The following is a 14924-nucleotide window of genomic DNA, read 5'->3' on the forward strand; positions in this document are numbered from 1 at the left end:
CGGCCGCCGCCAGCCAATCGGGTGCCGCCTCGCCCGCGGTGACGGCTCGGGCGCCGGAAGTCAAGCTGCTCTCCCGGCGGCCCCCGCGCCAAGATGCCTGACAGGAGCTTCCGGCGGGCGGGCGAGAGTCTCCGCTGTGGCGGTAGGTTGGGCCCGGCGGGGCGCGGCGGCCCCGGCTCCCGCAGGCGGCCCGCGGTGACGGGCGGTGTGTGCTGTCCCTTGGCAGGGTGCGAGGCGTGACGGTCGGGCCCGGTCGAGGGTCCCGCGGAGCAACGCGCTGCCGTGGATGAGAGGTACGGGCCGGGGGAGGGCGGGAGGGTCGGTGCCGCGGGCGGGGCCTCCGCGCGGGCCCCGGAGGCCGTTGAGCTCCTGCCGCGCTCCGGGCGCCTCTAAGGGCGGCCTGGTCGGAGCCGGGCGGGCTCGGCGGGTCGGTGCAGCGGGAGGCAGCGCTTCGGCCGGGTCCCCACAGCCGGTGTGTCCTTTCCCCCAGTCTCGTTGGGAGAAGGGAGGTCCCCGAGCCCGGCTGGGAGCCATGGCCGCGGTGGTGGCCAAGCGCGACGGGCCGCAGTTCATCAGCGAGGCGGCGGTTCGGGGAAACGCCGCCATCCTGGACTATTGCCGGACGTCGGTGTCGGCGCTGTCGGGTGCCACGGCCGGGATCCTCGGCCTGACCGGCCTGCACGGCTTCATCTTCTACTTCCTGGCGTCCGTCCTCCTCTCCGTGCTCCTGGTGTTGAAAGCTGGACGGCGATGGAATAAGTACTTTAAATCCCGAAGGCCGCTTTTCACGGGGGGGCTTATAGGAGGGCTCTTCACATACGTCCTGTTCTGGACTTTCCTGTACGGGATGGTTCACGTCTACTAAACCGACTAGAAGCCACATTAGCTGCAGTGTTTTTTAATGAAGCAGGAGGACTGTTGCCAAAATCACCTACACGACTAGGCCAGCTGACCTTTTAAACTGTTGTTCATCGCTTGTATTGTTAATACCGTCAGTAAATTATGTCCAAGTACAAATGAATCAGTAGTACTGTTCTAATTAAACTGAATGTGAAACTCCACTTGGATGCCTCCCATGAATATTTGTTAGGTGGTAAATGAATAAATTCTGTCCCTAATTGCAGGCACAACCATGGGTTTTAATGTAGTCCCTTGTATCCTTTGTGTTTTGGATAAGACACACTAATTGCAATCCCTTCTAGATTTGCTGCGTGTCCCTACACACAGATACTGATGAAAGCAGCGTGTAACACAGCACTCTTAAAAAATAATCCACTGACATGAGGAAATACTGGACAGTAGCATGTAATTAAATGTATGTAAAGCTTTGATACAGAAATGTAGTTGAGTTGCTAGTGCAAACGTTATTTCCACAATTGCTCTATGTACACGCTACCAATAAATGACATCGTCATGGTTACTCTTCACTGACATGGACAAAACTCACTACGTGATGCTCTCGCAAGTCAAACACTTCGCTCCTTTTTAGTGTGTTGTGTCCAATGACAGACAAGTCAGTGCAGCGTCTCGCAATCTGCAGCTCCGTCTGTGCTGAACGCACTTGTGAGCTGGTTGGGATTTTCTGTAATTGAACGGTGCATTGTTGTGATTCCATATGTCTCTGACAGAAACAGAGAGGAAAATTCAATCACCCACTGTACAGGTAATATCTTTGCTGTAGACCTGCTTGTGCAAATATGAGGTGTTTGGAGACTCATTTGAACATCGCGATCAAACTCTTGTACGTACAACAACTGGGTTTTGTCCTGTATTTTCTTCTAGAACACACACTGCTCCATCTGGTTAATGCTGTTCTTTGAATTAGCCATTGCTTGACCAGAACACTGTCCAATATTCCCTTTTTATGTTGTACACAGATTTTACACCATAAAATTTTACACCATAAAATAGTTTAAAATATTTTACAGAAAAAAAAAAAATCAACTGGTGAAATACACGTTTATACAAAAGGTAGATTTAATACTATAAACATTACCTCAGTGGTGTTTCCTTTTGGGGGAAAGAGATGATCAAGGTTGGAATTTCCGCAGTAGTTTATGCTTTGACAGATTCATGGCCTCAGAAAACAACCAGCACTTGCTGCCCATTAACAGGTATGTTTTATACACCCACACTATTCAAATACTTTCTCTACTCTTAACTGGCTTGCTTAGCATTAGTGTCCATCACAAAGAGAAGGTGGGTTGTGCAACCTAAAGGACACACTTTACAGAAGAGTCTCAGGGAACATTCCCCTAAAGTGATACATTTTATTGCTGTACATTAATACAAGAAGAAAAAAAAAAACCACCACAACAAAATCAAAGAAGCTCCTGAGAGGGAATCTGGTTATGTTTCATCATCAACAACGTTTACAGGAATTGTGCAAAACAGATGATATAAAGAAGGGAAATATTCTACAGAATTTGGGGGTCCTGAAGACTTAAATTCAGGAAATAGCTTTGGTCACCTAAGAAGGGGATGCTTTTGTCAAGTTGAAACATTGGTTTCAGTAGAGCACGCTCAGCTTCACGTGTCACAATGAGCTACTTGGTCTCCATGAGTTGTGCCTTGGCCTGATGTCATGTGGGGTTCACCCTGTTTCACCACCTAGAAATTATTTAAATAGGATTACACTCTGACAGCCAAAAGCCTGTGCAGTTTTATCGGCATGTCAGTTATACAGACACTGACTCATGTTTGCTGGGAGGAGAGACTTCTGGCATGAAGAGAGGAGGGTTTGGATGCTATTATAGCATCAGGGTACACAGCTTAGCCTAAATTATTTCAGGTCCACTGTTTGATTCTATTTCTGGCTAACTGACTCAACTACTTTCATCTGAACAAAAGCAGGGGGAGTGGACTACACTGGGTGGGGTTTGCTATCGGTGACTGCATTGAGTTTGCCACTGCTAACAAAGGTGAGTTTTAATTTAGAACCACCCTGTACCTCAGAATAACCACCTTAAAGAAGTTAAAGCAGAGCAAAGCGCAGCTCACTGCTCCCATTTGTCGGGAACACTCGGTCACAGCAGCTCTTGGTAACACTGTACAGCTGTCCTGGCAGCATGTGAGGAGACCTTTAAATCTTTATATTCCAAGAGAAATACTTAATCTTTGTAATAATGACTCCCAATCGATGGCAACCAGGCAGCAGTTACAGAACACTGGTCAGTTTGCACCAAGCTATGGTGCTTTACATGGGGCAGGAATATTTATTCACCTATGCTCTTCAGAAGCTGGTGAGTCAATTCTTGTCAGTTCAAGCCAATGCAAACTTTAAAGAGTAAACAATGATATTGTATAAGCACTTTTCTGAGATCAGTTACATCCCCACACAAGCATAAACTCACCAAATGGGCTGCAATGAGACATTTCTCTACTGAGAAACAAAGCAGCACTAGCAGGAAGTTACCAGAGTGCCAAAGTAGCAGATCTGTCTTCTAAATTCTCCTCCTGTTGGAAGCACCTGGCAAAATCTGGTTTAGCTGACAGAACTCCCTTTTCAATCTCTGCAGTACAGTTCAAGGTACTATGAAAAAAGGCAGAAGCATTAAGTCCCCCATCCAGACCTCTCCCCTCCGCAAGCAATTGGTAAGTGATGCAGAGAAGGACAATCCCGAGCAAATTAAACCAACCACTAAACAAAGGAGAGAGAACCCAAGACCGTCTCTGTGCAGATACTCCAGCACCACGTTGCTTTTCAGTGCATTAACCCCTTTCCCCCCGCAAAGTCAACCACAAAAATGTGTGTCCTGCCTTACTTCAAAATACTCCTGTCACCTGTTCTGTGCTCCGAAATGTCGGTTCTCTGCGCCAACTAAAAGTGGAGCCAGCGGCAGCAGGTGAAGGGGCTGGGCAATTCTCTGCCGGGAGCTGCGGCAGGACCTTCTGCTGGTCCTGAGATGAGCACAGCGCCTCGTTGCAGCTGCTGCGAAGGCTTTTCCTGGCGAAGCACCGTTTCTAGCCCTAACAGCGACTGCCCCTGCTCTGACACAGGCCCAAGGTGTTACAGGATAATCATCCTCTTTCCCCCATGCTCCGAGAGCTGCTGAACTTCATCGCACTTCCCGACAAGAGCCGTCCTGCTGCTTTACAGCTTCATCTTGTGAGTCACACAAGCGAGAGGCAGCAGCTGCAACTGCAGGCAGGGGAGCAGGAGATGGGTTGGATCTCAGCCCTCCTCGAGTGCTGGTGCTGGGTCACATCACGGCTCTTTGGTGCATGGAAGCGAAGCACAGCCACGGGATAACGCTGGCTGTTGATGTAGGGACAGATCTATCAATGGATACAAACCCATTCATTTGGTGCCTTCTTTTTCCTTTTATAAAATCCTTCCAAAAATCCATATTGACAACACACTGTTGCAAGCTCAGGATACCAGAGAACATCTCAGGGAAAGGAGGGTGTTCTTTAAAGGATTTTTTTTTCCTCTGGGAATCTCTATAACAGACAGTAGATCTGATCTGGGGTGTCTCCACCTCCCAGTCCTGGTGTGATTTCACACCTGCGTGGTTTCCCCAGAATGCGAGTCCAGCTGGCAGAGCCATCGCTGTGCCTAGAGCCCACCGAGCTGCTCAGGGCTCTGATTCCCGTTCAGCGTGGGGCTGGATAACGATTTCCTGGAACTGGACCTGAGGAGACAAGCAAAGGTGACAGACGAGGCACGCGGACTATTTCTGCTTCAGGAGACAACGCGGGAAAGAGGTTCCCAGCCAGGCCTGTCACACCGTGCCACAAAGGCTGTCACCCTCTGTACAGATACAGCCCCAGTTCTCCATTTCATGAGGCTCTTGGAGCTGCCCAATTCCACCCACAGTCATCATGGACTGACAGCGCGAGGCCGTTTCCAGCCCAGCCGTGACACAGCAGGTTCCTTCACTCGCCAGCAAACTGCAACAATGAATTACAGAGGGAGGGAGGAACTTGGCTAAACTCACTTGGAGGAATATAATTTCCTGGAATTGGCCTTTGTTTGCCATTAAAGTTTACTGTGTTCCCGTATCTCCTATTTCTATTAGTCATAACAATAAAGCCATTACATTTAAACACAAAAGCCAAGCCCACTTACTTTACTTCCTCGTACTTTTTGCCTCGATAGAAGTTACTCTTTTTAATCAGATACAGCAGCACCAAGTCACAAAAGAAAGCTCCCTGCAAACAGAAAGAACTCGTGTTTTATGTTTGGAGTGAAAGAGGAAAAGTTCTGATCTCATTAGCAATGAGCATTAATTAAAGAAGAATAACTTGTAGGAGCTGTATTTTCCTTCATATTCCGTGTAATCTTAGGGGTATTTAGACCACAAGGCACATTGACAAATGCCTTTAGGGCAGGATGCAGGCACCCACCTGACTGAGCAGGCAGAGTACCAAAAACTCTACTGGAGAAGATATAAACCAACCATCCCAGTTTTATCCTCAAAACAGCTAAATGACCAATCTGGGTCCCAATATGTTACTTTAAGAAAGTACATTCACTTACCGCTCCCATGAGAGCAAGCCCTGAGCCAATATTGATAATGGTGGGGATGATGTTAAATTTTCCTGCCTAAAAGAAAAAGGGTCATGAAGCACTTGGTGAAAAAACAACCCAAGAAACAACTTAAGGGTTTGGTATTACACGGAGGAGGCTCCTGTGGGTGTGTTTTGTTTGCAACAAGCAGGCACAACCATAGACTTGCACTGAACAACCTTGCAGGCTAAAGGTCTGTGTGTGTCTCAAGATCCAACTGTCCATGGCTGCGTTTCTAAGCTTGCGTCATCCCTGGATTAGGCTTATCTTTTTCTGCATGGAAAACAAGTCTCTGGAGCATATTTACTTTCATTGGACTTCACATGAGCCTGTTTTTGGATAGAAGAGATGCAGACTCATCTGCACTCCAGGTCATCTCCTTCCTTGTGTAGGGTTAGCTCCACATGGAAGAATGGCAGGAGCCCTTTCCTACAACAAGCCAGTGAGACTGTTCTCATCCCAGAGCTGTCTCTGTACTGAGAGGGCTCTCCCCTCTTCTTCCTCTCCATGCTCAGAAAATTCTGGCCTGGGACCTCACCTTGCCGTTCACCATCACATCGAAGCGGATTCCATACGCTTTCATGAGCGTCCGGTAGTCAACCCCCTCAGCATCCCGGTAATATTTGGCAAACCTGGAATACAACAGTGCTGATTTTAACTCCACCATGTCCCCCACACAGAAGAACCCATCTGAATTCCCTTATCTGTTCCAACAGATCTCTTCTTCCATCAAACACAGCTTTAGCTGGTACTTCACTGCCAAGCTCCAGCACCTGTGAGTCAAACCAGCTCAGCCTGACCACAGTACTGAACCGTATTCTCCTCCTTACTCACCTGAAGTTGTACCCAGAAGAGATGGACTTTTCTGCAAACTTGTTATCCAGCCGGCTAAAAGAATAGTGAGGATTACATTCAGAAGGGGCTTTATCAAGATCACAGTTCCATTCAATCTGAATTCCTATCACACCACCCTTAATGAAAGAGAGAGACAGTGTGAGTTTTTTAAGCTTAGTTCAATCAATGTGTCTTCAAATTTGTCAGATACTTGGGGAAGTTTTCCCCAGGGACAAGAACAGCCGCATTTCTGGTCACAGGCACGAGCACACACACTTCTGGATGGGCTAAGTTCATGCTTATGATATTAATCACATTACACACAACCCTCACTTTCCCTGTGCCGCCATCTGAGATTTCTCATAGCAGGACACTGATTTCATTCATTTAAGTGGCTGTAACATACTGCAGTGGAGAAGAGGCTCTTTAAAGCAGGGACGAGGTTCACACACCCAGAAGCTGGGCAGGAGGCAAACCCCAGCCAGGGGCTCTCGGTACGGCGGGCTGGGAAGCCACACGGGCCCAAGGGACACTCCTACCTCCAAGGCCATTTCCTGGAAGTCACTCCCAGCCCACTGGACGATGTTCCCAAGGAGGAAGATGGGACAGTACGGATGCTCCGTGCTGTAGCGGCAGCTCTTCAGGTAGGACTCGTTGTCGGTTGCCAGCACATTTGTCCTGCATATAGGGAAGGGGAAAAGCCACCTTGTCTCCTCCTTTGCTTGCCTACACAGCCTACACCACCAAGACTGCAGAGACGAGACTTCTCCAACATCCTTCATGCACAACAGAAATGGCACCTTGTCACCAGCCCTGTCACCCTGCGAGCCTCTCCGCTGCTGGCCCAGGGAAAGCAGGATGCCCATCCAAAACACATGTCCAGGCTGGACAGGGACTGGGCCAGCTGAATCTGGGCACAAGGAAGGACTCGCGTGGAGCAGGTTGCCAGGGTGCTCCAGGGCCATTTAGTTTTCTCAAGTCAAAAAAGATGCTAGAAATGTCTAGCTGAGCCTGGGAGAACAGCAAGAACACACTCCTTCAGCAGCAAATGGAAACATATTTTTAGATCTGCATTTTCTCAGCCTTGTCCAGGCACCTTCATTTTTATGGAAGAGGAGGAATATTTGGGAGCAGAAGCAGCTCAGGAACCTGACTATGCACTGGCTGGTGGCCAGATCCATCTGCCTTAGGAGCTCTGGTGCATCCCGTGCTGTAGGAGCTATCGCAGACCTCATCTGGTGAAGGACAGCCGGACCCCAAGATCTGAGCCCTCATTTTCTCCTCGTTCCCGCACAGCCTGAAGCCAAAGGCCTCCCCCTGCACTTTAGAAGAGGGAATGTCCATCTCCCACCCCAACCCTCAGGCAGGAAAAGGACAGTGGAGCAAACTGGGGTTATTTGCTCTGTGATGGAGAGGACAGGGGGATCTCCAGCTACCTGCACTTACTTGGAGAACTTAAACTTGGGGAAACGGATTGAGTTCTTGATGTAAACAGTGAAGTTTTCTGCCGTGGCAAGAAGCGGTTTCCTGGAAGAGAAGAGTGTGTTACCTGTTTTACATTCGTACCCTCTCTGCATGTTTAAACTGGAATTGCTATCTCAGAAACAGCTGCTTTTCCCCACACCGCCAGCAAGGAGTTGGTGAGGAGCGTGCGGGCTGAGGGGACAGCCCTGGGACAGCCGGTGCGCCCAGCACGGGGTGCAGGGGGTGCAGGGGGTCAGTGCTGCCGGGGGCCACGCCGAGCTCCCCCCAGCACTGCAACAGCCAACAGTCAAGCAAGTGCCCAAGCAGAGGGACCCCAGAAACCACCCTCAATGACACACAAGCCAAGCGACTCAAGCCTGGAAACAGCACAGGACAGCCACGTACTTGGGCTTGGATCTTTTCTCCACTGGGCACCAGGCCAGTATCTCACAAGTCCCTCTGATGCTGTCCCTGTCTTTCAAACAACGGCCAGTCTTAACCCCTGCAGCACAGACATCACAGAAGAGGTCAGGCAGAGCAGCCACCTCCTCTCCTTGTCTACAGGGCACATGAGAATCAGGTGCTTTTCACTGCCACCCTCAGCCCTCCTCCCCGCCGTGAAAGGGTCTCAGCTGGAACAAACACTCGTGTTGTTTGTCCGACCAGCCCGGGGTGCTCTGGCCCAGCCACCACAGAGCTGTAGTAGGCAAGGCAACCTTAATAAAAGGTCGTAAAGCAAAGAAAGTCCTTGCCACTCTCTGTCATCGGAGATCTCTGGGGTTGTAACCTGGCTGATGCCTCTAAAGGAACCCGTCTCCACCAGAAACAGGACAGGAGGAGGGACTCTCACTTACCATTGCCGGCCACCACCGCTTCCCCGGCCGGGCAGTCCCCGTCCTTGTGACACAGCGCATCGGGAATGCTGGCACTCTGCAAAGTGCAAGAGGACAGAAGTGAGACCTGTGACAGGACACAAGACTCAGAGGGGTAAGAAATTGCTGCTGATGTGGGGTGAATCCTCTATAGGACAGTGAACACTGAAAATGTGCTGCTGAAGCGGTAGCTGTAGGTCGTGCAAATAGCTTGGCAGTGTCACACCACCACAAGACCGTGGTTCAGCTGTGATGTCCTGCTTTGGGGCTCTGCTCAGTCTGGACAGGGACAGGCTGTGGAAAAACCCAGACATCACCTACCACTCACCAAAACCGAGCAGGAGGCCACAGTACTTCACCGTAAGAGACAACCCTACCTTTGATTTAAGCCACAAGCTTTCTGAGCTCAAAATTACCCTTCTTGGGTTAATGCAGCCACTAGAGGACAGCCACGTCCTGAACAAACGAGCCGTGCTCTGGGCCTGGGCTACCCCTCTCCTCGTGATACGGAAAATTCATCACTGCTACATGGAGACAACCCTCCCTGGCCAGCCAGTGTCCTCCTCCCCGAGGCTCCAGCCCGTTCTGAACCGTGTCTGCACAGAGGACATTTCAGCATGACAGGGAAAGACCTCACGCCTCTGGCCCGTAAGGCATGTTCTGGAAGTTACCAAACACCCTCCCATGTCCTGAAGGTAACAAAAGCCTGAATGTTCAGCCCTTCCCAGGATGGGGCTCTTGGAAAGTCTCCTCTACCCTTAACTAGACTGAGTCACCGCAAAGTTGTTTTCCCATGGCCTTTTCTGACCCTGAGCAATCACTGCTCTGGTCTCATCTCCAGCTGGGCAGATGTCCGACACCTTCGACTAACGTCAGCAAGATTCTACATAACCAGTGCCTCTGGAAATTAAGACAGCTGAACTTCCCAGGTTTGCAGTAACCAGTCCGACTTTTCCCAATTGAGATATTATACTATAGACAAAAACCGTTCGCCTTTCATCCTTCTGTGTTCGTTGTTCCCCAGGTGTCCTCTGTCAGTTCTTACCCCCGGTTTTGTAGGGGTCTGGGGGCCAAGGGGCTCAGTTCTTCCTACCTCAGGACATGTGGCTTGCCTCTGGTTTGGGGTCACAATCAGATTCGTCATGACAAAGAAGACATTTTCACCCTAGAATAAATAAAGTAAAGCAGGAATAGTTAGAAAACCTGTTTTACTCTTAAAGCGCCTGTTACAAGGAGGATGCAGTTCTCCGCAGAACAGTAACATCTCCCTCTCTCCTGTTTCCATCCATTTACAGCTTTCTGCCCCTTGTCAGCACAGGATCCTGATTTTCCCTTCACACATCTCCATGCACATGGCAGACATGAGCAGGACAAGCACAGACAGCCCCTGGCAAGCACAGCTGGGCAACTTCCAGCCTGGCGCCGGGCCACATCTGCTGCCACCTTTTCCCCTGAAGCATCAGCTACGCATCTCACTTCGTCCAAGTCAAGGAAGCAGCAAGGCAGGTTTAGCCAGACACATTTCAAGCAACCCTCATTGCTCAAATTGCTCCACAGTTTCTCTGCCTGTGACAGGGGCATCCGACTAGATGATCCTTAAAGGTCCCATCCAACACAAACCATTCTGTGCACACCCAGGAGCAGAGACAAGCCCAGGCAAGCAGACACTTTGCTCAGCTGAGCAGTCCCACTGACATCCCCAGGACGCCTGCCGCAAGGTTCCGCTTGCCAAACAGCACGGACCTTTGCGAGAGAGTCAAGGCTGCCTTGCTGGAAAGACCTGAGAGAAGACACAGCATCGCTTTCTTGTAGCCCACCTCCTGCTTATTCACGGGAAAGACCTGGATATGTTACATCAGCCCTTCCGCCAGCAGCCACACTGGACAATCTCTTTCTAGCTGAAGAGCAGAGCCAGCAGCAGCGGGTGATGCCAACCTGTGGAGGGATGACGTAGTCTGCGACGTCCCACAGCCTCTCCCCCAGCTCCGAGGTGTTGGTGAAGGCTACACCTTTCAGCTTGGTGATGACCGAGCTCTGCAGAGATGTGTCCGTGTCCTGATAGCCTTTCTTGACCACAAACACCCACCTGCGGAGAACACAGCAGGCAGCAGCAAGTGGGGTGAGAGAAGATTTACACCAAGGCCAAACACCATTCAAGGGCAATTCAAAACAAGCCAATGACACCAAACCCTCTGGAACTACTACTATAAATCTAGAATAAACTTTTTGACACAAGTTGTGCATATCTACAGCACTGGTGGAAAAGTCAGGACCAAGACCCCACATGCAGGAAAAGTGTAATAACTGCTCATGGGGTTACAAACCAAACCTGCCTCCCTGTCCTGTGCTACGTTCAGCAACCTTGATGGACAGAGGGGAGGGCAGGGCTCTGTGCTCCTCAGGACGAAAAATAATATAAGCTTTTGCAAGCTGCAGTGAAGAGTGTAGCTGGTTTCACAAATATACACTCACTCCCATTTTAGCAGCTGCCATTAGGCTGCCAGTCCAGCAACTGGTGATGGCTGGGGAGATGCAACTCCTGCAGGTGAACTCAATATCACCAACAGAAATCTGTAGGGAATATTCTCAGCTGGACACAGGACCTTCTGTAGGCCAGGGCGATGGTACCAACCTGATCACACCCTGCCCTCTGCGCTCGGGCTCCTCGCTGGCACAGCTGGAAGCGGCTGCTGCGCCAGGCAGTGCAGGGACCGGCTGGGCCGACTTCTCCCCACTGGGAGCAGCGAGAGCTGCGTGAAAGCCTCTCTGGGTTAAATGAAACGCCTCCAGCTGCTCCACAATACTGCCAAATGCCAAGACAACAAATCACCCAGCCCCTTGAAGAAGCAAAAGGGCACTGGGGCAGGTTTTGGGGAGGGACGCAGGCTGTGTGGGCTGCAGAGCTCCCTTTGCAGCGCTCTGCTGCACGCAGGAAGGGAAAGCGGCCACCAAGGGCTGAGCAGCACTGACATGCGCTGCCCTTCACCTGCTACTTGGGACAAGCCTGAATAACAACATTCCCCACCCCTGAGAAGTTTCCTACTTTCTTGTTTTCCCAAGAGCACTGTTTTTCTCTCCCAGGAGGGCTCAAACAGCAGAATCTTACATTTTTCGCAGTGAATTGGGGAAGAAACGGCAGCTACATGCAAGAAAAGATCCAGAGGGGTTTGACGATCACAAGCCCCGGGCCAGCCTCTGACCAGGTGCGGAATGAAGCCGTCAGACATCAGAGTGACGCTGACCACCTCTGTGACACCGGCCACCAAGGAGTCACTGCGGGCACCACCAGTGACGGTGCCAAAGGTTTGTGGAAAGCAACAGATACCCAGGGAAAAAAATAGCCTGTATGGCCCAGATAGTCTCTGAACACTCATGGTCACTGGTCATGTTATATCCCTCCTGGGCAGGGGATGTGTCCTCGGCAACATTATCTACAGGATTCCTCCTTTAGCAGCTAATACATGCCAGACTGCTGAGACTCCAGCTCTGCCCTGCTAACTACAGCAGGCTCTGGAGCTGTGCACCTTGCTATAAATAAACTCAGCACGTAAAAATGACTCTGCTATATTTAATCAGTGAAAACACGAGGTGCGAGAAAGGTGAAGGGACTCAGAAGCACAGACAGTGAGGGCAGAGACCTCTGAATCACATTCTGCAAAGCCTCAGAAACTCAGGAAGCAGCAGCGCAGGCATCACATAGGCTGGATAATTCCAGGTCTGAGCCTGCAAGGAGCATCGTTGTGTTCGTTACATGTCAGTGCGAGCAGCTTCTTGCAGAAGTGGGCCGTTTCTGCGAGGTGCTCTGTCTCCACGCCAACTCACCCTGCTCTGCAATAAACGCGAGGCAGCCGACATTTACGCTGCCTCAGCCTCCGCAATCCCGGCTGCTGAAGCCCACTCCAGCAAAGAAATCTGCCACTTTGTGCTCGGTTCCCTCCCATTTAGACTTGAGCATGTCATGCAGCTGTGCAGACAAGCCAGGTTTGTCCCACGGCTCAGCAACCATGGCCATAAATGCTATTGTTTCTAATGAGTCAGGTGTTAAGGTTTGGCACCATTCCCACCGAGTACAGAAATAAAGGCGTAAATAATGCAGCACAAAGCCATAGTGCCGTTTGATCTATTTTAAACTCTACGTTAATCTGGAAGGTAGAGCTGAATCGAGCAGTCATTAGCAGGTGAAAAATCAGATAAAAGTCTATTAGACATTACAAAATGCAGCTGTATAAACAAGCAGAACTACCTGCATTAAAATGATAAGGCACAGCAAGCTGTCACTGCATGCAGAGTATCCCACATCCATCTTCACAACACAGCAAGCAAAGGCACCCGCAGAGGTATGTGAAATGCAGGGTGATTCTTACCCCACCAGGTAAGCCAGGATGGAGAGCTGCACCACTCGGTAGAGAATCCCCACCTTCTTGTTCTTCGCAATGACGTATTTCTCTGTTTTATAATCAAAAAGCGAGAGAAATAAACCCTTCCAAGCCACCTGCCCCATGCTCCCGGCTCGCCCTGTGCTCTGGAGCAGGCAGCGGCGTTTGCCGCTCGCATTATCCACACGTGCTCCGCATGGAAACCCGACACAGCAGCCCCTTCAGAGAGGCTGATCTCCTCCCTCCCGTCAGCTGCTCGCCGGCAGCAGCTTTCGGGTCAGAAACCAGCAGCCGCGCTAACACGAGATCCTTCCTTAGCTGCTTTCCAGCTCATTTATCCCCTGGGGAAGCCCTCGCCTCAGTTTTGCTCCCAAGCTTTATTCTCTCCCTGACAGTCATAGAACGTTTATAGTGAAACATGTTACAGCATGAAGCTGTGTTACAGCATCCAAGGCGACAGAGCTACAGTCTCTCCCTGTTCAGTATTAAAGCCTTTCTTCAGCCTTTACGTGACAGCAAAGCACCTGGTTACATTTTTAATTTCTTGAGGGTTTGCACGAGCAATGAGAACTTAGGTCCTTACCACTCATCCAAAATACCTGCCCAGCTACTACATCTTCCCACCAAAAACCCAGCTTGAGAAACGAATAAATAAATTCTGCATGTGGTTAAGGGATCAATCACCATCACATCTCACTAAAACGCACAGTGAGTGCTGGGCTGGGCACATATAGATACAGAACATGCTGTCTGATGAAATACCAGAGGGGAAGGAATAGTTTAACCCCCGCTGAGATAAGAGTTGTTCACTAGCGAGTAGTGCAAGAGTCTAACAGTCTAACAGAGGCACTTGTGTGCGTAAGGACATGAAATGATCGTTACTTAAACCAAGAGGGTGGACACTGCTCATGGTAATGGTTTTTTCTCATTATCCACACGTAGTCCCAGATACACACCCCTGCCTGCCCAGGCTGCTTCTCGTCTACGTTTCCTTCCACCTGTCGGTAGCTCTTTGGTGTTCAGCTCCTCAGAGCTGAGCTCAGCCCAGTCACGAGCCCACAAACGCCACACAAAGGGACTGTGGAAACTAAACTTTAGACCCCTGCCCTGACACGGCGGCATTTGAAACACAGCGGGGTCACATCTGTCCCTTTATGGCATTGTAGCATAGAAACATTTCGAGATCAGCCCAATAATATCTTTAATTGCACCCAAAAGAGACCGTGCGTTTTCCAGGCAACGGCAGACAGCCCCGGCCGTTCACCACTGACTGCTGGACCTGCCCCTCTTGGTTCCAAAGCATCACCCCCAGGCACTAATCCTCCCAGTGACCCCCACTCCGCCCTTTGCTGAGCTATCACCAGAGAACATCGGCTCCCAAACACACGAGGGTCGACTCACAAGATGCTGAGACACCCTGGAAACGCTCCTGCAGCAAATGCCTGAGCGGTGCAGATGCATCGTCCCTCAGAAACAGGCGCCAGACCAGCTACTGAAAATAGAAAGGAGACAAGGAGCAGGGGATGTAAGTAGGCGATAAACTATTTTGGAAAGGAAATGGGCAGCGGAAAAAGGAGAGGTCAGCTCTCTATTAGTGTTTTTTTCTCATTGTATTATACTTGTAGGTCGATATCTAAAAAAAACATAAGGGGAAGGGCTGAACAGGTTGAAGGAGGAAGTTGCTCTCAAACCACAGCTCATGCACACAGAAACATATGGAAATCAGCAACATCAACCATAAGCTGCTTTCTGAAGATGATGGGTTTGGACGCAAGAACAGAAACGTGTGCAGCCTGCAGTGAAAAATGCTCCATTCAGCTTCTCTTTTAATCCTCACTGTGACTTTGCAGTGTGAATAAGGACTAG

General features: G+C 50.2%; 2 protein-coding genes across 3 annotated transcripts; one reads left to right on the forward strand and one right to left on the reverse strand.

Moving 5' to 3' along the window:
- Positions 1-52: 52 nt before the first annotated feature.
- Positions 53-1061, forward strand: EMC6 (ER membrane protein complex subunit 6). Its single transcript, XM_065646969.1, has 3 exons — positions 53-142; positions 227-293; positions 491-1061. The coding sequence occupies exon 3, from the start codon at positions 533-535 to the stop codon at positions 863-865; it is 333 nt and encodes a 110-aa protein (XP_065503041.1). The 5' UTR covers positions 53-142; positions 227-293; positions 491-532; the 3' UTR covers positions 866-1061.
- P2RX5 (purinergic receptor P2X 5) lies at positions 950-13354 on the reverse strand. 2 transcript variants are annotated; one of them, XM_065646968.1, is made up of 12 exons: positions 13047-13354; positions 10618-10768; positions 9776-9847; positions 8665-8740; positions 8216-8312; positions 7793-7873; positions 6886-7024; positions 6347-6483; positions 6051-6144; positions 5483-5548; positions 5072-5154; positions 950-4634 (listed from the first exon to the last, which is right to left on the reverse strand). In XM_065646968.1, exons 1-12 carry the CDS (start codon positions 13181-13183, stop codon positions 4559-4561), a joined length of 1209 nt encoding a protein of 402 aa, XP_065503040.1. In that variant the 5' UTR covers positions 13184-13354; the 3' UTR covers positions 950-4558. The 2 variants fall into 2 exon arrangements, with proteins under 2 accessions (XP_065503040.1, XP_065503039.1); XM_065646967.1 differs by having other exon boundaries at positions 9728-9847.
- Between the last annotated feature and the right edge of the window lie 1570 nt (positions 13355-14924).

Source organism: Caloenas nicobarica, chromosome 17, assembly GCF_036013445.1.
Source record: "Caloenas nicobarica isolate bCalNic1 chromosome 17, bCalNic1.hap1, whole genome shotgun sequence".
Lineage (NCBI taxonomy): Eukaryota > Metazoa > Chordata > Aves > Columbiformes > Columbidae > Caloenas > Caloenas nicobarica.